The following is a 23951-nucleotide window of genomic DNA, read 5'->3' as shown; positions in this document are numbered from 1 at the left end:
CCAAAATCAATGGTGTGCAAGTCTGAAGCTGTCTTTACACACTATTTACACACTGCTACAGTAAAGCGATTCCCATTTGCTATGATGTTAAAGAGTGTGTAAAGAGGATCAAGGGTTAATATTGGATCAAATCAATCTGCAGGTCAAAATTTGGTGGTTTGAGACATGAACTGCAGACCTTAGATCACATTACAAATATAATCTGTTCAGATTTCAAAAGGCAGAGTATTGCAGGACAAGGTTAGCACTCTACCAGGGAGAAATAAATTGAAATACTATGGAAGACCCTTGCAAAACTGGCTTTCTCTTTTGGGGATAATGGTAAAACGCATTTTAATCTTCTAAATTTACCAAATTGTCCCATGTACATGCATAAAAATGCAAATAACTAGTCAAACTCTGTGTACAACCCAGTCCTGGAGGTGCCAGTTAAAGTTGGCTCCCTGAGCCTGAAATAAACTTTGGAGTTATTTGTCCACATTTGGTATGGACAGATTTTGGAGGTCATCATGGTCAAACGTGGAATACTCTGGTAAGTCTGGGTCTTGATCACAGTTCAGTCCTGGTCAGAGGCATAAAATGCAATTTGCAAAATTTCTCTCTTATTGTAGACAGTAATTTCACATGACCTCACGTACCCTGTTCCCCAGATGCAGACACTGGCTAAGAACTTTACTAGCAAGGTACGAGTGTTTCCCCAATATGCCTGACTTTGGAAGTATCCTTACTAAAGAAAAACAATTCAGTTACATTACTACAATGAAACTACAACAGCTCTCAGACCTCAGGTCTACAACCTCGTTATGACATAATCTTCGTTAACCTTGAGCTCCATTATCCAATTTCCTCCTCTCCTGAAAGTAATGCTACATGTTTGTAAATGGTTCGCTAGGTGCTAGCAGCTCTTTAACTATCTTTCTAAAGGCAGCAATTTTATGTGTGGAGCTAGACTGTGAATGTGCTTCTATGGGGGACATTAGTTAAATAGGCTTCACTCATCTTCTGAATGGCACTGATATTCAACTTCTGGATGGGATCACTAGATTGCTATCACTAGAGAGGTTGAGTAGGTTGAGCCTGTACTCATTGGAGTTGAGAAGAATGAGAGGCAGCCTTATTGAAACATAAGATTCTTGGGGGGCTTGACAGGGTAGATGCTGAGAGGCTGTCTCCCCTTATGGGAGAGCCTGGGGCCAGGGGACAAAGTAAGGGGTCACCCATTTAAAACAGAGATGAGGAGGAAGTTCTCCTCTCAGAAGTTAGTTATTCTGTTGAACTCTTTACCACAGAGGGCTGTAGAAGCTGGGTCGTTAAGTATATTCAAGGCTGAGATAGACAGATTTTTAATCAGTAAGGGAATCAAGGGTTAAAGGGAAAAGGCAGGAATGTGGAGTTGAGGATTATCAGATCAGCTATGATTTCATTGAATGGCGGAGCAGAGTCGATGGGCCAAATGGCCTACTTCTGCTCCTATGTCTTATGGTCCTACGGTCTTTGGGATTGGCAAACTTGTTAGCTAACTCTGGAACATTTAGGATGATTTTAGTGCTCCCAGTTAATCCGTAAAGAACAAGAGCTGGAAAGTCAGGGCTTTCCTGTACTATATGGTTCACCACCATGCCAACTTAGCTGTGTACACATATTGAAAATTGCATCTTTGCTTGTATAATCTTGCCGAATCTTATTTTTGATTCTATTCATTCTTGGCATGTTGGCTTGGCTGGCTGGGCCAGCATTTATTGCCATCCCTCGTTGTCTTTGAGAAGGTGGTGGTGCGCTGCCTTCTTGAACCGCTGCAGTCCATGTGGTGTAGGTACACCCACAGTACTGTTAGGGAGGGAGTTCCAGGATTTTGACCTAGCAACAGCGAAGTAACAGCGATATATTTCCAAGTCAGGATGGTGAGTGACTTGGAGGGGCTCTTCCTAGTGGCGATGTTCCCATCTATCTGCTGCCCTTGTCCTTCTAGATGGTTGCAGTCATGGGTTGGAAGATGCTGTCTGAGGAGCCTTGGTGAATGCCTTCAGTGCATCTTGCAGATGGTACACACTGCTGCTACTATGCATCGGTGGTGGAGGGAGTGAATGTGGTGCCAATCAAGCAGCTGCTTTGTCCTGGACAGTGTCAAGCTTCTTGAGTGTTGTGGGAGCTGCACTCATCCAGGCAAGTGGGGAGTATTCCATCACACACTTGACTTGTGCCTTTTTCCCCAAACAAGAATCAGGACAAGCTGTAATTTAGTCTCGGGTACAACTGAAGACAGGGCAAAGAAGGTTGCCTGCTACTGACTGTAAACAGAAAAAAAAACTTGAAGAAACTATTTTTCTCCCACTAGATTTCAATTCTGGATGTATCAATTCGAAGAAAAAGAACTGAAGGCTGCAGCCTCAGGGCTTGTGTTTGAGAACTTCGGTGATTTTAAGTAAACAGCTGTTCAAAGCACTGACATCGCCGTGTAAGAAATTAACATATAACAAGTGCAGTAAAAACTAAGTTACAACACTTCAGCATTTGTTAGTACAGATCTACCAAACGACTAATTGCATACTTCAGTATTTTTAGTAGGACGCTCTGGAGATTTTAAACACATTCCATCAAATCTGATCAGTAAAGATAGTGACATAATGGATGGTGTTTGTTCAGATTAACAGGACCTACCCTTAATTCTAATTAACAATAATATTTAAGGATTGCAGTTAGATGCAAGGAAATTTCTCAGATTGCAAAAAATTAAACCACATCAGTGCAAAATATGCTCTATGTTGCTGAATGTCTTGGAGTTGGGCGTAGTGTTTTTCAACTAGTTCCAGACAAGTAACTACTGTATTTGAAATAGCATTAACAACATTTTCAACTGTGCCATTCATTTGAGAATTTAACTAACCAAAAACTTCAGTAACCAAGGAGTCTGTTTTGCTTTCTAATTTAAAAAAAAAATCACAGGTAAAGTATTAAATTCCTCTGCTAATCAGAGCCAGCTTCCAAGTTTTTCAGCTGGGTTGCCAAATGGTAGCAGACCATCCTACTTTTTAAAAGAGGCAGTCATCTTACAAAATACATGCCTGGTTGGTCAATATAAGATATTAATTGATGGGCAAGAGGAGGTCTGGAGTTCAAAGAGTCTTGCGTATAATGTAGATGCTGAGTCTGGCATACTTATTTAGGACATCTCAAGCATATTGTGCATTTGTGTTCAAAAAAATCAGGGGAAACTTATTTTCCAAAATGTGGTAAAAACGTGGAACTCAATACCACATTGAACAATTGAGGTGAATAGCATAAATTTATTTAAGGGGAAACTAGGTAAATACTTGAGGGAGAAAGGAACTGATAGGGTTAGATGAAAAGGCATGGGAGGTGGTGTGCTTGGACATAAATGGCAGCATAGATTAGTTGGCCTGCTTCACTATTGTAGATTGAATATAATTTGATGCAAGCATCCCAGTCAAAAAAGAAACTTGCATCCCTCCAACTAAGTTATTTGCATTGCTTATTTTTATATACAGAGCTCAATAAGCAGCTATAAAAGAACAAACCAATCACAGGAAAAATATTAGCCTAAAACATACCTGTCTGAATCTGGTCCATTCTTGGTAATGATCAACTTAATTTTGCCAAGGCCACCGACAGGAGCCCGGTCAGAGCCTGTGGTGAATTGCAGAAACTGACGCTTCTGTTCTTCTGGGAGACTGTGAGTTATTCCCCAGAAATCTCTAGAAAAGTGTTCAGGAGGGAGGGAGATCAAACAAAATAAAACATTTGTAATATTAAGTTGATATTAGTAATTTTAATCAACTTTTTATGCTGTCCAAGCTTTAGGATATTTTGTGTGCTAATTGCCAGAATTCATTTCATTCTTGCTATACCTACTGTATTAATTTTGAGTTCACTGTGAGTTGGATTATTATGGGATAAAATTAAGCAAAATATACAATCCATATTTTAAGCAGGTCCATGCTTTGACCTATTAAAGTGCTGATTCTATCTCACAAAGTGATTTTAATATTAAGAAGAGCCACTTAAAAAGAAAAGCAAGGATAATACTGCTAGTCCACTTTAATTAAAAATAAAAATTTATTTCAGAAACAGATGAATTTTCCAGGGGGCAGACTGCCTAATTTCCTTCCTGCTGTGCAAATACAAAAGAAAATCCTGTCCCCAGGGAGCAGTGGAGGCTGGGTCATTGAAAATATTAAAAGGCTGAGTTAGATAAATTTTTGATCGGCAAGGGAGTCAAGGGGCAACAGCGAAGTCAAGTTATGAATATACGAACAAGGAGCAAGAGTAGGCCATTCAGTCCCTCAAGCCTGCTCTACCATTTAATAAGATCATGGCTGATCTGATAGTAACCTGAAATCTGCATTCCACTTTCCAACGATAACCTATCACTCCCTTGCTTACAAAGAATCTATCCACCTCTAGCTTAAAAATATTCTAAGGCTCTGCTTCCACCATCTTTTCAGGAAGAGAGCTCCAAAGACACTCAACCCTTGTTGATAAAATTTTGCCTCATCTCTGTTTTTAATGGGCAGCCCGTGATTTTTAAACAGTGACCCCCGTTCTAGATTCTTCCACAAGAATCTAGAATCTCCACATCCACCCTTTCAAGACCCCTCAGGATCTTATATGTTTCAATCAAGCCGCCTCTTACTCTTCCAAACTCCAGTGGATACAAGCCTAGTCTATCCAACTTTTCCTCATAAGACAACCCATCTATTCCAGTTATTAGTCTGGTAAACTTTCTCTAAACCACTTCCAATGAATTTGTATCCTTCCTTAAATAAAGTGGCCAATACTGTACACAGTGCTCCAAATGTGGTCTCACCAATGCCCTGTACAACTGAATGCCTCCCCATTTTTATATTCAGTTCCCCTCGCAATAAATGATAACATTCTATTAGCTTTCCTAATTACTTGCTGTTGAGGTCACTATCAGGTCAGCCATGAATTATCGAATGATGAAGCAGGCTCGAGGGGCCAAATGGCCTACCCGTGGTCCTAATTCTTGTGTGTTGAGATGCTACCACAGCAACAGATTATTTGACTTGCAGCGACATTCTTCCATTTGTAATAGTCCGACTGAACTGCACTGAAAATGCAACACCAGAATCTAATCTTGAAAAGCATTACTGCATCATGTTATGTCAAGTATGCAAAAAAATTACATGAAATTCATATTTGACAGCAAAGAGCATTATAATTTTAGATATATATTATATATATATATATATATATAAAAAATATATATGACACACAGTATCTATTATTCTGCTGCATTCTTGCTAAGGATGGAATTAAAAACCAATGTAGGAGGGTGCTTAGACATTGGATGTGGGAAATGTAGCAAGTGGCATACCAGTGTGAGCACAAAGACCAAACAAATACCTCACTATCCTAGATTCCTTTGTGAATCCTCCATCATACTCTGTGGCCTCTTCAAGTGCATGAAAATCCAGATTCTGGAAAGTAATGGAACCGTAGATTATAAGCATCATCTAGACTGCCATGTAAATCTGCTATAGGAAACAGAGACAGAAGCCTGACTGTGCTTTACAAGGGAACAAGAAAGGACACAGAAGAGAAGATAGGAATGATTAAGACAACGGGAGAAAGCAAAGACACCGAGAGATAGAATTTTGAAAAGGTTTTGAAGGTAGTGGGATTGGTAGCAAGGGAATGTAGTTTGGGCATCCAATCATCTGACTTAGTGGAACTGCCAAGGGACAATGCTGACTCATTTGAGGTTAGATGGAAAATCAGCAGTAATCCAGAGAGCAGAGGGGGGAGCAAAGACATGAGGCTGGAGAAATTTACTGAGCTAAAATAGTACGAAAGAGCAAGAGAATTTGAAAATGAGGATAAAGACATTAGAATATACTGTATTGAATGTATTCAATAGAGGCACAGTGAACAAGTGCAGCTTGGCACCAATGAGGAAATGGGTGCGTTGCACTTTGAGAAAGGTGTATGGGTCGCAGTTCCAGATTAACTTAAGTTTACGCAAAGGGTCATTAGCAATTATGACATAACTGCTAGTTAATGATTTTGTATGTAAGTACTGTTAGTATCAATACTATAGCATTATAATCTCAGTTCTACATTCACTAATTTTTATGAGTTGAGGATGAAAAAAAATCTGCAAATTTTATACAATAAAAATGAATGTCCCTTGGTACAGTTTTCACTAAGCCATATGATGAGTTTTTTTTATATAAAGGACAGGAACGTTGCACAATGTAAAATAGAATGTAGTTCCCTATCCCTTTAAGGTTAGATGCAATCGCTCTGCATTCTTGAAATGAATGTCAGCCTCACTTAGAAATCACATTACAAGTTAGGCTGCTGGCTTTGTTTGATTGCCCAGTCAATTAAAAAGTTTAAAAAAGTTATGTTAAGAGAATGTGCTAAAAACATAGTATTTTAAAGTTGACTGTATTTATGAGAATGTAGGCTGCTTGCAGGAGGTAGAACGTGCATGGTATTGCAATTCCAAATACCACTGTTTTAAAGTCCTAACTTTTCTATCCAGGAAGTCCTTGCTTAATGTTGTCCTGCATGTCATTTTACGTCAATGTTGATCTTCAATACCTGCATTCGCATTATGTTGCTGTTGTTTTGCATTAACGTTGCCATATGCCTGGACATACCTGCATAGCTCCCATATTGAGCCTGCAAGAGCTGGCTCACGGGCAAGGTGGGGAGCGGCCATCGTTGGTGGTTATGAGCCTCAGACAGATAGGAATCAGCTCACATTTTTATTTGTGCTGGGACAAGTTGTACTGTCCTGTAGTGGTCTCCTGAGGTCCTTTTAAGGACCACTGTTCAAACCTTGTATAGTATAGACAAGTGGATTGTGCACTGCGCCATTTTGTGAGCCATGCAAAACTGCAATTATTTCCTGTAGCCATCTTAGTTATCTTGAATTGTTGTGGTATTATTTGTTAATTCTACTCACTGAATTCAATCATAATGTGCCAAAATAGAGTCAGTGATTATGAAGTGCTTTCTGCTGAGAAAAAGCAGCAAAAACAGTTACATTTCAAAGACAGAAACAGAGTTAACGTTTCAAGTCGTACGACTCTTCTTCACTCTGAAGAGTCATGCGGACTCGAAACATTAACTGTATTTCTCTGTCCATAGATGCTGTCAGACCTGAGTTTTTCCAGCATTTTCTGGTTTTATTTCATATTTCCAGCATCTGCAGCATTTTGTTTTTACATTTCAAATGAAATTAGATAATATAAAGCACTCTGAAACAGATGAACATGCAGTGGATATTGCTAGTGCTCTTCGCTTGCCAACAGCAATGTTGAGAACAATTATTAAAAACACTAATAAAGGAGTTTGGTATATTAACAACCCTTTTGGCTGCTGTTAGATTAATCAGAGTGGAATTATGATGAACATGGAAAGACTGCTAACCATTTGGATTGAACACCAGACTCAACACACATGCTTCAATTTAATCCTTATTCAAAAGGATAGGAGTTTGTATAATAATCATATGGTGAAACTTCAAACATAGAACCATGATTCTGGGTGGTTTGCATGGTATAAAAAAACATGCTAACTCACACAACAAGTTTGGTAATAATAATATTATTGTGAGTGGGGAAGTTGCCAGTGCCATTGATAAAGCCGCTGAATCCTTCACTAAAACATTAAGTGACATCATTCAGGAAGGTGGATACACTCAACAAGTGACTAATGTGGATGAGACCAGTTTATTCTGAAATAGGATTCCTTCCAGAAAAGAGCATGGCAGGCTTTAAAGCAACAAAGAATCATTGCACATTGCTGCTTGGTGGAAATGGAGCAGCTGATTTTAAAGTGAAGCTGATGCTTGTGTACTATTCCCAAACACCTACAGTAATGAAGGGTTATTCAAAGGACAACCTACATGTTGTAGGGAAACTAAGGCAGCATGGGTAACTCAATCAATTTTTGAGAACTGGTTTACATCCTACTTTTGTCCAGTTGTCAAGGATTATTGTTCAGCAAATAATTTTGCCAATAAAGCAGTACTCCTCCAGGGCAATCCTCCTAGGCAATTCCCCTGGCCATCCTATGGCTCTTGATGGCCTCAGTGACATTGTCAACATAGAAACATGGAGGAGGAGGCCATTCGGCCCTTCAACCCTGCTCCACCATTCAATATGATCATGGCTGATCTTCTATCTCAAAGCTATATTCCCGCTTTCTCTCCATGCCCCTTGATGCCCCTAATATCCAAAAAATTATCAATTTCATTCTTGAATATACTCAGTGACCCAGCCTCCACAGCCTTCTGTGGTAAAAAATTCCACAGGTTGACCATTCTCTGAATGAAGGAATTTTTCGTCATCTCAGTCCTAGATGGCCTGCCATGTATCCTGAGACTGTGGCCCTTGGTTCTAGACTCCCCAACCTGAGGAAACATCCTCCCTGCATCTAGTCTGCCTAGCTTTGTTAGCATTGTACACATTTCAATCAGATCCCCTCTCATTCTAAGCTCTAGTGAATACAGGTCCAGTCAAACCAATCTCTCCTCATACAACAGTCCTGCCATTCCCGGTATCAGCCTAGTGAACCTTTGCTGTACTCCCTCTATGGCATATATATCCTTTCTTAGGTAGGGAGACCAAAACTGCATGCAATACCCCAGATGTGGTCTCACCAAGACACTGTATGATTGCAATAAGACATCCCTACTTCTGAACTCAAATCCTCTTGCAATGAAGGCCAACATACCACTTGTCTTCCTAATCGTTCGCTGCACCCGCCTATTCCCATTCATTGACTGGTGTACAGGGACACAGAGATCCCTTTGTACATCATTTCCCATATATTATCATTTAAATAGTACTCTGCCTTTCTGTTTTTCACACCAAAGCATATAACTTCACATTTATTCACGTTATACTGTATCTGCCATGTGTTTGCCCACACACACTTGTCTAAATCGCCCCGAAGCCTACTTGCATCCTCCTCACAACAGTTTTGTGCTGTCAGTGAACTTGGAGATATTGTATTGGGTTCCCTCACCCAAGTTATTTATTTATATCATGAATAGCTGGGGTCCACGCACCAATCTCTGCGGCACACCACCAGTCGCTTCCTGCCACCCGGAAAAAGACGCATTTATTTCCATTCTGTTTCTGGTCTGTCAACCAATTCTCAATCCATGCCAGTATATAATCGCCAATACCATGTGCTTCAGTTTTTCCCACTAGCCTCTTATGTGGGATCTTATCAAAAGCCTTCTTGAAATCCAAATACACCACATGCACTGGTTCCCCCTTATCTATTCTACTAATTACATCCTCAAAAAAATTCCAGTAGATTAGTTAAGCATGGTTTCCCTTTCATAAACCCATGCTGATTTTGTCTAGCCCCGTTAATGCTTTCCAAGTGTTCTGTTACCATGTCTTTTATAATAGACTCTAGCCTTTTCCCCACTACAGATGTTAGGCTAACTGGGTCTGTAATTCTGTTTTTTCTTTCCCTCCTTTCTTAAATAGTGAGGTTACATTTACCACTTTCCAATTTGGAGGAACTGCTCCAGAGTCTATAGATTTTTGGAAGATGACCACCAATGCATCCAATATTTCCAGGGCCACTTCCTTTAGTGCTCTGGGATGTAGATTATCAGGCCCTGGGGATTTTTCAGCCTTTAATCCCATTAATTTCTCTAGCACCATTATTTTTTACTAATACTGATTTTCTTCAATTCCTCCACTCACAAGACCCTTGGTTCCCTAACATTCCTGGGAAATTACTTGTGTCCCCTTTTGTGAAGACAGAACTAAAATATGTGTTCAATTCTTCTGCCATTTCTTTGCTCCCCATTATAATTTCTCCCGTTTCTGACTGTAAGGGACGTGAGTTTGTCTTCACTAATCTTTGTCTCTTCACATAATTATAGAAGTTTTTACAGTCAGTTTTTATGTTCCTTGCAAGTTAACTCTCATACACCATTTTCCCCTTCTTGGTCAATCTTTTTGTCCACTTTTGCTGAATTCCAAACTGCTCCTAATCCTCAGGCTTGCTGCTTTTTCTGGCAATTTTATGTCTCTTCTTTGGATCTAATACTATCCCTAATTTCTTTCGCAAGCCATGGTTGAGCCACTTTTCCTGTTTTATTTTTGCGCCAGGCAGGAATGAATAATTGTTGTAGTTCATGCATGCGTTCCTTAAATATTAGCTATTGCCGATCCACTGTCAACCCTTTTAGTAAGGTTCCCCAATCCATCATTGCAAACTTGCACCTCATATCCTCGTAGTTCCCTTTATTTAGATTCAGGACTCTAGTTTCGGATTCAACATCTTCAATCACCATCCTAATGAACAATTCTATCATTTTATTGCTGCTCTTCCCCAAGGGACGCCGCGTAACTAGACTGTTAATTAAACTTTACTTATTGCACAATACCCAGTCTAGGATAGCCTGCTCTCTAGTTGGTTCCTCAACGTATTGGTCTAAAAAACCATCACGTACACACTCCAAGAATTCCTCCTTCACAGTATTATTGCTAGTTCGTTTGCCCAATCTATATGTAGATTAAAGTCACCCATGATTACAGTTGTACCCTCATTGCATGCATCTCTAATTTCCTGCTTAATGCCTTCCCTTACATCTCCATTACTGTTTGGGGGTCTACAGACAGCCCCCACCAAAGTTTTCTGCCCCTTGGTGTTTCTTATCTCCACCCAAACAGATTCCACATCATGATTTTCCGTCATTATCCTTGCTCACTATTGCATTGATTTTGTCCTTTACTAACAATGCTACCCCACCTTCTTTCCCTATTTGTCTGCCCTTCCTAAATACTGAAAACCCCTGGATGTTCAGTTCCCATCCTTGGTCACCCTGCAGCCATGTCTCCATAATTGCAGCTTTATCATAACCATTTACATCTATTTGCGCTGATAATTCATCTACCTTATTGTGAATGCTCCGCACATTAAGATACAATGCCTTTAGACTTGTCTTTTTAACCTTGTTAATCATCTTAGCTTTATTTTGCACTATGACCCCATTTGCTTTTCACTCGTTTTTTCTGAATTTTGCTTCTTACTTTTCTGTCTTTCGTTTCTATCCTTTGCCTCCCTGCTCAGGTTCCCATCCCCCTGTCGTTCTAGTTTAAAGGCTCCTGACCGCACTAGCAAACACCCCCTCCCCCACCGAGGACAGTGGTCCCAATCCTGCCCAGGTGCAACCTGTCTTGTTTGTACTGGTCCCACCTTCCTCAGAGCCAGTCCCAATGTCCCAGGAAACTGAATCCCTCCTCCCATGCCATTTCTTCAGACACATATTCATCTGATATATCCTGTCATTTCTACTCTCGTTAGCATGTGGCACTGGCAGTAACCTTGAGATTACTACCTTTGAGGTCCTACTTTTTAATTTACGTCCTAATTCCCTATATTCAGCTTGTAGGGCCTCATTCTTTTTTTGACCTATGTCGTTGGTACCAATATGTACTATGACCACTGGCTGTTCACCCATCCCCTTCAGAATGCCCTGTAGCCTCTCCAAGACATCATTGACCCTGGCAGCAAGGGGGCAACATACCATCCTGGAGTCTCTTTTGCAGCCACAGAAATGCCAGTCTGTCCCCCTTACTATTGAATCCCTAATCACTATAGCCCTACCACTCTTCTTCCTCCCCACATGTGCAGCAGAGCCACCCATGGTGCCATGGACTTGGCTCCTGCTGCTTTCTCCCTGAGAAGTTGTCTCCCCCAACAGTATCCAAATCTGTTAGAGAGGGGGACGACCACAGGGGGCTCCTGTGCTACCTGCCTTCCTCTCCTCTGCCTGGTGGTCATCCATCCCCTTTCTGCCTGTTCAGCCTTTATCTGCGGTGTGACCACGTCACTGTCCACGATAATCTCAGCATTGCGGACGCTCCACAGTGAATCCACCTACAACTTCAGCTCCGAAATGCAGTTAGCCAATAGCTGTAGCTGAACACACTTCCTGCACACATGATCGCCAGGGACACTGGAAGTGTGCATGACTTCCCACATGGATAGGAGGAGCATATCATGGATGCGAGCTCTGCTGCCATGACTTCCCTTTAGATTAAACTCGTTAGTTATTCCCTTTAAAGAATACTAATTATGCTAGGGGCCTTATTCCACTCCAAACGCTCCCACTACAGTTCAAAGCCCTCACATTTTGTTTAAAGTAATGGAATGCAGCAATTTAATTAGTAGAAAAAGTAGAAGTAGAAGGACTCACCTGACCCTACTTACCAATCGGCTGCCTCCCCTGCGTCATGTCACTTTTTGAATCGTGACGTCCTCGTGCCGCTTTCAGCCCAGAGTCACCTTGGAACTCTCGCTCTGTCCTCACGCTGCTTTCAGTCCCAAATCCAGCTCCCGTTCTTTTTAAATCTCCGTGCTGACTCTCAGCTCCCATTCTTTTTAAATCTCCGCTTTAAGTCAAGGTGATCTTCCTACCTCCTAACACCACTTCAATTTTTTAGCCCATGGATCAAGGGGTGATTGCAATCTTCAAAGCCTATTACCTATAATGGGGGAACTTTTGGATAGGCCATGAGAGAAGGCAATGATGCTCCTACTCTAAACAATTCTGGAAGAATCAAAACATCATTAAGGCTATTGATAACATCTCTGTGGCATTGAATGAGGTTACCTCACCCAATGTGAATGGTGTGTGGAGGAAGCTGTGACCAGGATGTACCAGAGCTAAAGTCTACATGGAGCCTATTGAGAAAATCTAAGAGACGAATGTAGAAACAGGTAGGAAAATTACTTCCCATGCAGTGATATTGTCTACCAAGGACCTGAACAAAATGGGACAAAGGGATGTAGGGCATGGACGATGAACAAGAAGAACCAGCCAAGACATTTCGCTCAAAATCGTTGGTGATGCCTTGAAAAAGCTTGAAGAGGCAGTGATCATCTTTAATGAAGAAAGCCCTGACAGAGAGCATAGCTCAAGATGAACAGTAGTATTAACAGTGCAGTCAACTACTACAGAGAGCTCTGCAGAAAAAATAAAAAAGCTAAAGTGCAGCTGTCGCTGGAAAAAAATCTTTTAAAGATCCCATTGCAAAGAATGCTGCAAAGAGTTCTACTAATAGTCTTCAAAAAGCCCCTTCTAATAGTCCTCCCAAAAAGCCCCCCAAACTTCCAATAAAACCCACCTCCACCGCCACTCATCCATTCCTCTAAGTGAATCAAGCCTTCATAGCATGGTGAGTGCTTTCTCATGTTAGAATAAATTTATTGATGTTTGCTATGTTTTCTTAACTTTATAATGTTAATGTATATTTGTAAGGAAATGTATAATCCAAAAGCCTTTCCTGAGGAACATAACCCCCATTTATAACATTGCATCTATATTTCTTGTAACATCGTATTTTCCAGGAACCAATGTAAAGAACCTTTTTTTATTTTTCTTGGACTGTGGCTTTAAAAACTACAATGGCAGTTGAAAGACGTGTTCACTGGAACAGGGTGAGGAATATCTATAATGTTGCTATCCTGGAACAAAGCGCGCATAAGAGAGCAGGATGATGCTGGAAAGGAGTTCTGGATTAGGGGGAACTGCCTGAAGACATCATTTTAATTGGCTCCTGACCAGGTGACCAGGGTGGTGTGTGGTAACAGTGCAGGCAGAACATCTCCTTGGCTGCAAAGAGGGAAGATCTGAAACCTCTCTCCCCTGTGTTTAAGATTCCAGCAATTTTGCCATAATAGCTAGCCAGCTATCCCTCACATCTCAGTAACCTTTCTCTGGAATCCCCTGTCAAGAGGAAAAGGGGAAAAATCACCAGTAGAGAAATTGAAAATCAAGTTTTTCAACCAGTGAACCATAGACAGAGTACCAGGAGGCCACCTCGTGTCATCAACAACTGCAAGGAATTTGGAAGACATCAATCAAAATCAACCCATCTAACTCTGTACTCCAAACTGGTGCTATTGAACTGTTTTACCTCACCCTTAAAATCTATGTTTTGTGTGCCGTGTGCACGTAGGAGTTTAAGAAGGAGTAGAGTTTAAGTTAGAAGTTAGCAGTTCATATTTCTTTCTTTTACCACTGGTTAAAGACAATTTGTTCAATAAACAGTTATTTACTTAATAAGCTTACAAACCTGGTGCTCATATTCTGTTAATCTAAGTTAAACAGTTAGGTTGAATTGGGGCAATCTGATGGTTTGGTCAAACTTTTCACATCTGTCGTGGCTTGGTGGACAGTGGGGATTGATATTACAGTGCACTATCCCCAGTGAGTCATGACACCAATAACAACATTAAGCGAGGTCTTCCCGTATTCATACCTGGCTGGGAGCTGTCCAATTGTCTTTAGTTTAATTTTAGTTACTTCTCTGTGGTTAGCTAAGTGTGCTTAACAGGGAATCAAGCAGTTGGGAAGAATGATGCATGAGAATAAATTTTTCTATTAAATATAGCTAGGTTAGAATAAAATTAGTCTATAATTTAAAAAAAATAGACTTAACCTATGAAGTTTCTTCATAAATTACAGACAGACTGTCTTTGAAGACTCCAAATAAAACTGATTGAAAAGAGGCAGACATTTAAAATGTTGTGAAACAATAACTGGAGTTTTGTTTAAACAAGTATCAGTTAATTCAAAAGTGTTCAAAAATTCAAACACATAGCCTAACAAATCACAAAGCATGCTTATATTTGAAATGAGTCACTTGCTTTTCCCTCAAATAAATTTCTGAGGGGTCAAATGCAGGGAAATTTAGAAATCAAAAGGGAAAAGTCAAAGCGCTAGAGCAGTGTAACAACTCTGGTAAAGACAAGCAGAGGGGGACAGGAAGGGACACAGATCTTAATGGTTTAGTGCATTAGTGATTAAGGTCCATGCAAAGAATAGAACTAAAAAAGTCAAATTAAAGGCTCTTTTGCGGAATGCACAAAGCAGTTGTAATAAGACTAAATTGCAGCATAAATAGAGATACATGAGGTTGATCGAATTGCCTCCACAGAGACATAGTTAAAAGGTGACCGAGTTGGGAAATAAATATTTCAGGGTATACAAGATTTTGAGAAGACAGGCAGAAAGGAAAAAGAGAAGCTGTGTTAGTAAGGGGAGGCAATGGTGGAGTGGTATTGTTGCTAGACTAGTAAGCCAGAGACCCAGGGTAATCATCCAGGGATCCAGGTTCGAATCCTGCCACGGCATGGTGGAATTTGAATTCAATAAAAAAAAACTGGAATTAAAAGTTGAATGATGGAACCATTGCCAATTGCTGTAAAAACCCATCTGGCTCACAAATATAGGGGCAAATACAGAGAAGGAAATCTGTCGTCCTCGCCTGGTCTTTATGCGACCAGACCCACAGCAATGTGGTTGATTCTTAAATGGCCTAGCAAGCCACTCAGTTTATGTCAAAGTCACAAAAAAGGAATGAAATTGGATGGACCATTCGGCATCGACCTCGGCACCGAAAATGACAACAATGTCGACACTGCAAAGTCCTCCTTGCTAACATCTGGGGACTAGTGCCAAAACTGGCAGAGCAGATAAGTCAAGCAACAGCCTGTCATCCTCATGGAATCATAATCTTACAGATAATGTCCCAGACACCACCATCACCATCCCTGGCAGAGGTGGCGGCATAGCAGTATACTGTTGGGAGGGAGTCGATTCCGGACCCCATGAAGTCTCATGGCATCAGATCAAACATGGGCAAGGACACCTCCTGCTGATTACCACGTACCACCCTGCCTGAGATGAAGAATCAGTACTCCTTCATGCTGAACACCACTTGGAGGAAGCACTGAGGGTGGCAAGGGTGCAGAATGTACTTTGGGTGGGGGACTTCACTGTCCATCATCAAGAGTGGCTTGGTAGCGCCACTACTGACCGAGCTGACCGAGTCCTAAAGGACATAGCTGCTGGACTGGGTCTGCAGCAGGTGGTGAGGCAACCAACAAGAGGGAAAAACATACTTGGCCTCATCCTCACTAACCTGCCTGCCGCAGGTGCATTTGTCCATGACAGTATCAGTAGGAGTGGCCACTCCACAGTCTTTATGGAGACAAAGCCCCGCCTTCACATTGAGGATACCCTCCATCATGTTGTGTGGTACTACCACCATGCTAAAATGGGTAAGATTTCGAACAGATCGAGCAACTCAAGACTGAGGTGCTGTGGGACATCAGCATCAGCAGAACCGAACTCGAAAGCAATCTGTAATCTCATGGCCCAGCATATCCCCCACTCTACCATTACCATTAAGCCAGGGGATCAACCCTGGTTCAATGAAAAATGTAGGAGGTAATGCCAGGAGCAGCACCAGGCGTACCTAAAAATGAGGTGTCAACCTGGTGAAACTACAACACAGGACCTACTTGCATGCCAAACAGCATAGGCAGGAAGTGATAGACCGAGCTAAGAGATCCCACAACCAATGGATCAGATCTAAGCTCTGCAGTCCTGCCACATCCAGCCGTAAATGGTGGTGGAAAATTAAACAATTCACTAGAGAAGGCGGCTCCACAAATATCCCCATCCTCAATGATGGAGGAGCCTAGTACATCAGTGCAAAAGATAAGGCTGAAGCATTTACTACAATCTTCAGCCAGAAGTTCCGAGTGAATGATCCATCTTGGCTTCTTCCGGAGGTCCCCAGCATCACAGATGCTGGTCTTTAGCCAATTCGATTCGCTTGATATCTTGTGATATCAAGAAACGGCTGAAGGCACAGGATAATGCAAAGGCTATGCACCCTGACAATATTCTGGCATTAGTACTGAAGACTTGTGCTCCAGGACTTGCCACACCCCTAGCCAAGCTGCTTCAGTACAGCTACAACACTGGCATCTACCCATCTATGTGGAAAATTGCCAGGTACGTCCTGTACACAAAAAAGCAGGATAAATCCAACCCAGCCAACTATCCCCCCCATCAGTCTACTCTCGATCATCAGTAATGGAAAGTGTCATCAACAGTGCTATCAAGCAGCACCTGCTTAGCAATAACCTGTCCACTGACACCCAGTTTGGATTCCGCCAGGGCCACTCAGCTCCTGACCTCATTACAGCCTTGGTCAAACACGGACAAAAGAGCTGAACTCCTGAGGTGAGGTGAGAGTGACTGTCCTTGACATCGAGGCAGCATTTGACTGAGTGTGGCATCAAGGAGCTCTAGAAAAACTAGAGTAATTGGGAATCAGGGGGAAAACTCTCTGCTGGTTGGAGTCAAACCTAGCACAAAGGGAAAAGGCTGTGGTTGCTGGAGTTCAGTCATCTCAGCTCCAGGACATCACTGCAGGTGTTCCTCAGGGTAGTGTCTTTGGCCCAATCTTTTTCAGCTGCTTCATCAACGACCTTCCTTCCATCATAAGGTCAGAATTTGGGATATTTGCTTATGATTGCACAATGTTCAGCACCATTCGTGAATTCTCAGATACTGAAGCAGTCCATGTCCAAATGCAGCAAGGCCTGGACAATATCAAGTCTTGGGCTGACAAGTGGTAAGTAATATTCGCACAAATGCCAGGCAATGACCATCGCCAACAAGAGAGAATCCAACCATCGCCCCTTGATATTCAATGGCATTACCATCACTGAATCCCCCAATATCAATATCCTGGGGATTACCATTGACCAGAAACTGAACTGGACTAGCTATATAAATACTGTGGCTACGAGTTCAGGTCAGAGGCTAGGAGTAACTCTGCTGCGAGTAACTCACCTCCTGACTCCCCAAAGTCTGTCCACCATCTACAAGGCACAAGTCAGGAGTGTGATGGAATGCTCCCCACTTGCTTGGACGAGTGCAGCTCCAACAACACTCAAAGAGCTTGACACCGTCCAGAACAAAGCAGACTGCTTGATTGGCACCACATCCACAAAATTCACCCCCTCCACCACCAACATACAATAGCAGCAGTAGGTACATCTACAAGATGCACTGCAGGAATTTACCAAGGCTTCGAAGACAGCACCTTCTAAACCCACGACCACCACCATCCAGAAGGACAAGGGCAGCAAGCACCATGGGAACACCACTACCTGGAAGTTCCCCTCCAAGTCACTCACCACCCTGACTTGGAAATATATTGCCGTTCTTTCACTGTCGCAGGTCAAAATGCTTGATGTCCCTTCCTAACAGCACTGTGGGTGTACCTACACCACATGGGTTGCAGAGGTTCAAGAAGGCAGCTCAGCTCACCACCACCTTCTCATGGGCAACTGGGGATGGGCAATAAATGCTGGCCCAGCCAGCAAAACCCACATCCTGTGAATGAATAATTTTTAAAAATACTAAAGGATGACAAGGACAATAGTAAGAGAGGACCTTGGCTCAGAAGATCACAAAGTAGAATCAGTATGGGTGGAGATTAGGAATAACTAGATTCAGAAAATGCTGTTCGGAGTAGTTTATAGGTCCCCTAAAGATACTTATACTGTTGGACAGAGCATTAAGCAAGAAATAATTGGAGCTTGTAACAACAGCAATTTCAATACTCGTGGGGGAACTTCAATTTTCATATAGATTGGACAAATCAAATTGGCAAAGCTAACCTGGAAGACGAGTTTGTAAAATGCTTTCATGAGTTTCCTAGAAAAATACAATGTGGAACCGACTAGTGATAAAGCTATTTTAGATCTAATATTCTGTAATGAGGCAGGTTTAATTAATAGTCTCATGGTAAAAAGATCCTCGGAGACAAAATGATCATAATATAATTCAATCCCATAAAAATTTGAAAGTGGCATAATCCGGTCCCAAACAGGAATCTTAAACAATGAGTAGAGAGCTGGCCAAGGCTGATTGGGTGAATAGACTGAAAGGTAGAACAGTGGGAAACATTTAAAGAAATTATTCAAAACTTTCATTAACAGTACATTCCATTAAAAATTAAAAACTCATCAGATTAAGATCTACTCTTTGCTTACTAGGGAAGGATAATATCAGATTAAAAGAGGAGTTTATAACGTTGTGAAGAATAATAGTAAACCAGAAGATTGAGATAGTTTTAGAAACCAGCAAAGGGTGACCAAAAGGTTGACATAAAGGGAAAAAAAAGGAGAGTAAACAAGCCAGGAATATGAAAGCAGATAGCAAGAGCTTTTAAAAGTACATAAGAGAGGGAGTAGCTAAAGTAAACAGTGATCCTTTAAAGCCTTTAAAGGCTGAGCCAGGTGAAATTATCACAGGGAATAAGGAAATAGTAAAGAGGTCAAACAAATATTTTGTGTCTGTCTGCACAGTAGAAGGCACAAATTACAAACCAGAAATAGAAGGGAAACCTATAGACTATTCAGAATACAGAACTTAAAATAATTAAAGTCCAGAGAAAAAATATTACAGAAAGTTAAGTGACTAGAAGCCAACAAATCCCAAGGACCTGATGGCCCATATCCTAAGGTTCTAAAAGAGATAGCTGTAGATATGTTGGATAGGCCAGTCATGATTTTCCAAAATTCCCCAGATTCTAGAATGGTTCCAGTAGACTGGAAGTTAGCAAGTGTAACATTGTTAGGCAGAAAGGAGGAAGAGTGAAAACATGAGCTAGAGGCTAGTTCCCTTGATATTAGTCATCTGGAAAATGCAAGCATCTATTATTAAGGAAGTCCTAACAATGCACTTAGAATATCATAGACTGATCAGACAAAGCCAACATAGTTTGCCGAAAGGGAAGTCATGTTTGACAAATTTATAAGAGTTTTTTGAGGATGCAGCAAATAGGGTAGATAAAGGGAGGAGCCAGCAGATGTAGTATAACTGATTTCCTAAAGGCATTTGATAAGATGCCACACGAAATACGCAAGGGCTCTTGGAGTTGAGGATAATATGAGAACATGGATGAAGGATTGGTTAACGAACAGGAAGCAGAGAGTATGGATAAATGGGGCATTTTGAAATTGACAGGCAATTTGGACAGAGTTTAGAAGAACGAGAGGTGATCGCATTGAAACACACAAGATTCAGCCAAGGCTTGACAGGGTAGATACTGAGGACAGGTTTCCCCTTAATGGGGAACCTAAAACATGGTGGCAAAGTCTCAGGATAGGAGGTAGATCATTTAGTATTGAGATGAGTAGAAATTTCTTCACTCAGAGTGAATCTTTGAAATTTTCTACCCAAGAGATTTGTGGATGCTCCATCATTAAGTATTCTCAAAGCTGAGATAGACACAAAACCTATCAGGAAATCAAGGGATTCAGGGGGTTTGGCAGGCAAGTGGAGTTGAGGTCGATCAGCCATTATCAAATTGAATGGCAGAACATGCCCAAGGGGCCATATGGTCTACTCCTGCTTTTACTTCTTATGTTATGTTCAAAACATTGTCATCACATGTTATATAACTGATCCCCCTCCCCAACAACCAATTTGGGTGTCAAAAATTTAATGCTACTAGATATGTTCAGCCAAGATGAGAACTTCTTTGCATCTTACCTAAGGGCAAATATAGAAATGGGTCTGGGCTTATCACATTAAGCTGCTCAAAGTGGAATAAGTTTAATTTTTAGACTGTCATTTAGTCTTTCCTGTTAAAATTCTTGGGAGGATCAGGATTGGGAATCTATTATCTTGGAGTCTTACTAAGATTATAGTACATTTGTACCATACCATCAGTATCAACAGACGAGAACAGCAGAATAAAATATCCTCCCATTAGTGTCTAATACTTTTGGCGAATCTGGAACTAAGCAATACTCACCCTGCTGCCGCAGATTAGCTGCTCAATTTCTTCTGGTCTGAAAAGGTATTTTAAGGGAGACTCATTTGTGACCATTTGGAAACCTCGATTGAATGCTCGGAATTGCTTTTCTACTGATTGGTTCAAAATGTAGTTGGTATAGAGTTGAACAAACTCCTGCACCAAAAAAGACAATGTTAGAAGCCTAAATAAGACATTTAATTTAAATATTTAAAATAGAATACCACACTACTCGCCATGACAAAATCAATTGTAATATTGGAGTAAAACAATGTTTCTTTAAAATACAAATAATTCCTATGTCATGGCTTAACACATTTCTAGGTTTGTTGGGAGAAAGAAACCTCTGCAATAATCATGCTCAAATTAAGTGGTAATTATGCTTACTAACAAGCAGCGCTTCCTGTAAGCTGGTAGCAACCTAAAAGGACACCAACATTTGTTCAACAGTTCTCCTATTGAATCTGGAGAATGCGGCAGAGGTATTGTTGATAGAATTTCTCTAGTGCATTTATGTGTCACTGCACAGTCCAGGGCTCCCTGCACTACAGGAATGTGGCTCTGTACACTCGGACTTTAATGGCTTGCAGAGGTCTTTGTTGCCAAACACTCACTGCTATAGTTTGAAAAAGGCTGAGCTGGTGCAGCTGATATGGTATTGGATCTCGTCGCCAAAGGTGACCTTTTGAGAGAGAGGTGGCTGCCAACATTTAGGAAGTGCTCAATATATTCCAGAGTCACTCCTTCAACTTATATGGGAGATAGACATGACAGGCCAATGGTTTCCTTCTATGCTTCTTTGTCATTCTATGTTTCTAAAATCTAATATGATAACTCTGAGGGAGTCCTGCATTGATACAGATGCCTTCTTTTGGAGAAGACTCTTCAAATACATGTAAAAGATTCAGTGAAGTACAACAGGGAACTGTCCCAGTGTGCTGGCCTGCATTCATTCCTCAACCAATATTACAAACAAAATCTTGCTACAATTTCACTGTTGCTTGTGGCACCCTGTATACAAAATTGACTGTTGTGGTTGCTTACATAAGTTTACCTACACTACAAAAAATAACTCACTGAGAGATTTTAGGAGGAGCTTTTGGGTCAATGTTTTCTGATTAAACCCAAGTGATGCTGCTGCAGATTTTTGGAGCAAACAATTTGTTTTGTTAACTTAAATGTTCTGAATAAAATAGTAACGCAGTGCATCTGATTTTGTCTTTGGTGGCTCTGGGACAAAAAATTAACTCATTCCACACTAGGTTCTATTGTTGTTTCATTGTCAATGGTGTTACGAATATCTAGTTCATGATTCATATTAATATTTTAGGGGTAATTTTTAGTTCTGGGAAGATTAAAATTCTAAGGGTAAGGTAATTGGAATGCTGGGCTTTAGAGGTTGTCAAAACATCTCAAGAAATGGCAGGTCAAAAGATCATTCATGTTTAATAGAGTCAGAATAGAAGAGATGGGGCCATAAAGCAGCAGGTGAGCTCACTTAGCTGGAGGAATTCTAAGTGAGAGATAATTAACTTAAAGGTCAGTTTCAGGACAGCCTGGACTGGTTACATTGTCATGGGGATGGATGGAGCTTAGGGAAGCTCCAATTCAATGTTTCAATTTATCTGGATGTTTGCTGGGGAGGTTTTTAGTTGCAGTTTGGACCTCATGTGCTTTGCAGCTCACAGAGAAGTTGGCCAAAATAAATAAAATTAGACAGACCTGCACTGTAGACAGAACAAAACACTAACTTCACCATTGACCACATGGAAGGCAGGTGAGGTTTAATCTTAGTTTGAATTTTTGAGAAAAACAGAAGATAGAAGATTGCCTACTTTGAAGCTAATGGGAGAACCTACAGGAGGCCTCAGTGTTTCACTGCAAAAAAAAAGTAATCAGATTAATTTGGAAGTATCAAAAAGTGACCAGAATAAGGGACTGAGGTCTCTGCAGTTGAGAGAGTAAAGTTTTTTCTCTGAGAATGGCTGGAGCTGAGGAAAATTCTCCAGATAGTGGCATAATTATGTGTGTTCCCTATGTAAGTAAATAACTTTAAGATTGACGCGTCATATAAGAGAATGTTTGCAGGAAGTGGGAAGTAAACCTGAGTGCATAACATATAGTCATAAATCATATTATGTTAATAGTGCTTATTTTGCTTAAGTAATTTATATACAATAACGTTTGCTTTGTTAAACAAAAAGAAACTTTGTGGCGTATTTCTATTGGTTAAACAAGGTATTTGGATTTCTTTTTAAATGTTAACAGCCCTTAACTGGACCATATCAGTTAATAGATTAATGCACTATCGGTTTTGGCATAAAAATCGACCCCTGAAGCCTCAAAAAATCTCTCCAAAAACAGGGATTGACATATAAGAGTGAAATTTCATCAGCATCCAGTGCAAAAAGTGAACGCGTCTTAAAGCCCCTCGCATCTTTGCAACACAGCCCGTACCATCGGCCTGACGCTTTACACCGTTATAAGGTACTGGTGAAATGTGTACTTGTGTGATAATTTGAGAATGACTATTAATGCAAGTGTAGCATGGCATGGTTGAAAAGGAGGAGCGACTTATGTGTCCAGTATATGCAAAAACATGATTTTTGGGCCAGAAAAATGCCTGATCTTATATGCCCGGTCAACTTACATGTCACATTTTATGATAATTATTAGGGCACTTTGAACTTGGTATGCAAGATGATTTAGATGTGAGCTAAATTTAGCATCTTATAAATCCTAAGACTTGTGTGATAGAAATCCCGCACAGATGCTATGTTTTCATTCTCCTTATGACATATACAAAGACAGATGCGACAGCTACAATCTATATTGAAAATTGGACTGATATATTCCTTACATGATTGAGGTGATTTAACATCTACCAAAATATCTTTCACACTTCCAAGCCCCAAACATACTGCCCTATATGTTCTTTCCCCTCCCTATATATTGAAATTGAAACAAAATCATATGCCTTCCACTGTAACTCAATTTCCTCAACACTTATTTCCTTTATCCTATAATTTAAATGCTCATTAGCCACAAATTTGGTGTGATATTACATTCATTTCATGTATCTTCACTTATTTAGTATTCTCTTGTCAACCTTACAGGTGTCTGTAAAACAGATCTTGGTCCTTCACAATGGCTTCCCAATGAACAGCAGGGTTGAGCTTAAGAAAGCAATTAGGGAAGCAAAGAGGGGATATGAGAAAGTTCTGGCTGGTAAAAGTAGGGAAAATCCCAAGATATTCTATAAGTGTATCAATGGGAAAAGGATAACCA

General features: G+C 40.7%; 1 protein-coding gene across 2 annotated transcripts in view; it reads right to left on the bottom strand.

Moving 5' to 3' along the window:
• The window catches only part of LOC121277309 (ubiquitin-protein ligase E3A-like), a 46207-nt gene that overhangs the window by 5207 nt on the left and 17049 nt on the right, over window positions 1-23951 (bottom strand). The window contains exons 7-9 of one of the 2 annotated variants that reach the window (XM_041186601.1): window positions 20664-20819; window positions 5386-5459; window positions 3570-3713 (exon numbers count right to left, since the gene is read on the bottom strand). In XM_041186601.1, coding sequence (XP_041042535.1) covers window positions 3570-3713; window positions 5386-5459; window positions 20664-20819 — 374 coding nt within the window. The remainder of the gene's footprint in view (window positions 1-3569; window positions 3714-5385; window positions 5460-20663; window positions 20820-23951) is intronic. The other variant, XR_005942856.1, reaches the window with a different exon arrangement.

This window comes from Carcharodon carcharias, chromosome 1 (genome assembly GCF_017639515.1).
Source record: "Carcharodon carcharias isolate sCarCar2 chromosome 1, sCarCar2.pri, whole genome shotgun sequence".
NCBI classification, from domain to species: Eukaryota; Metazoa; Chordata; class Chondrichthyes; order Lamniformes; family Lamnidae; genus Carcharodon; species Carcharodon carcharias.
The sequence above is the reverse complement of the archived record's forward strand: the minus strand, read 5'-3'. Positions and strand labels throughout refer to the sequence as shown.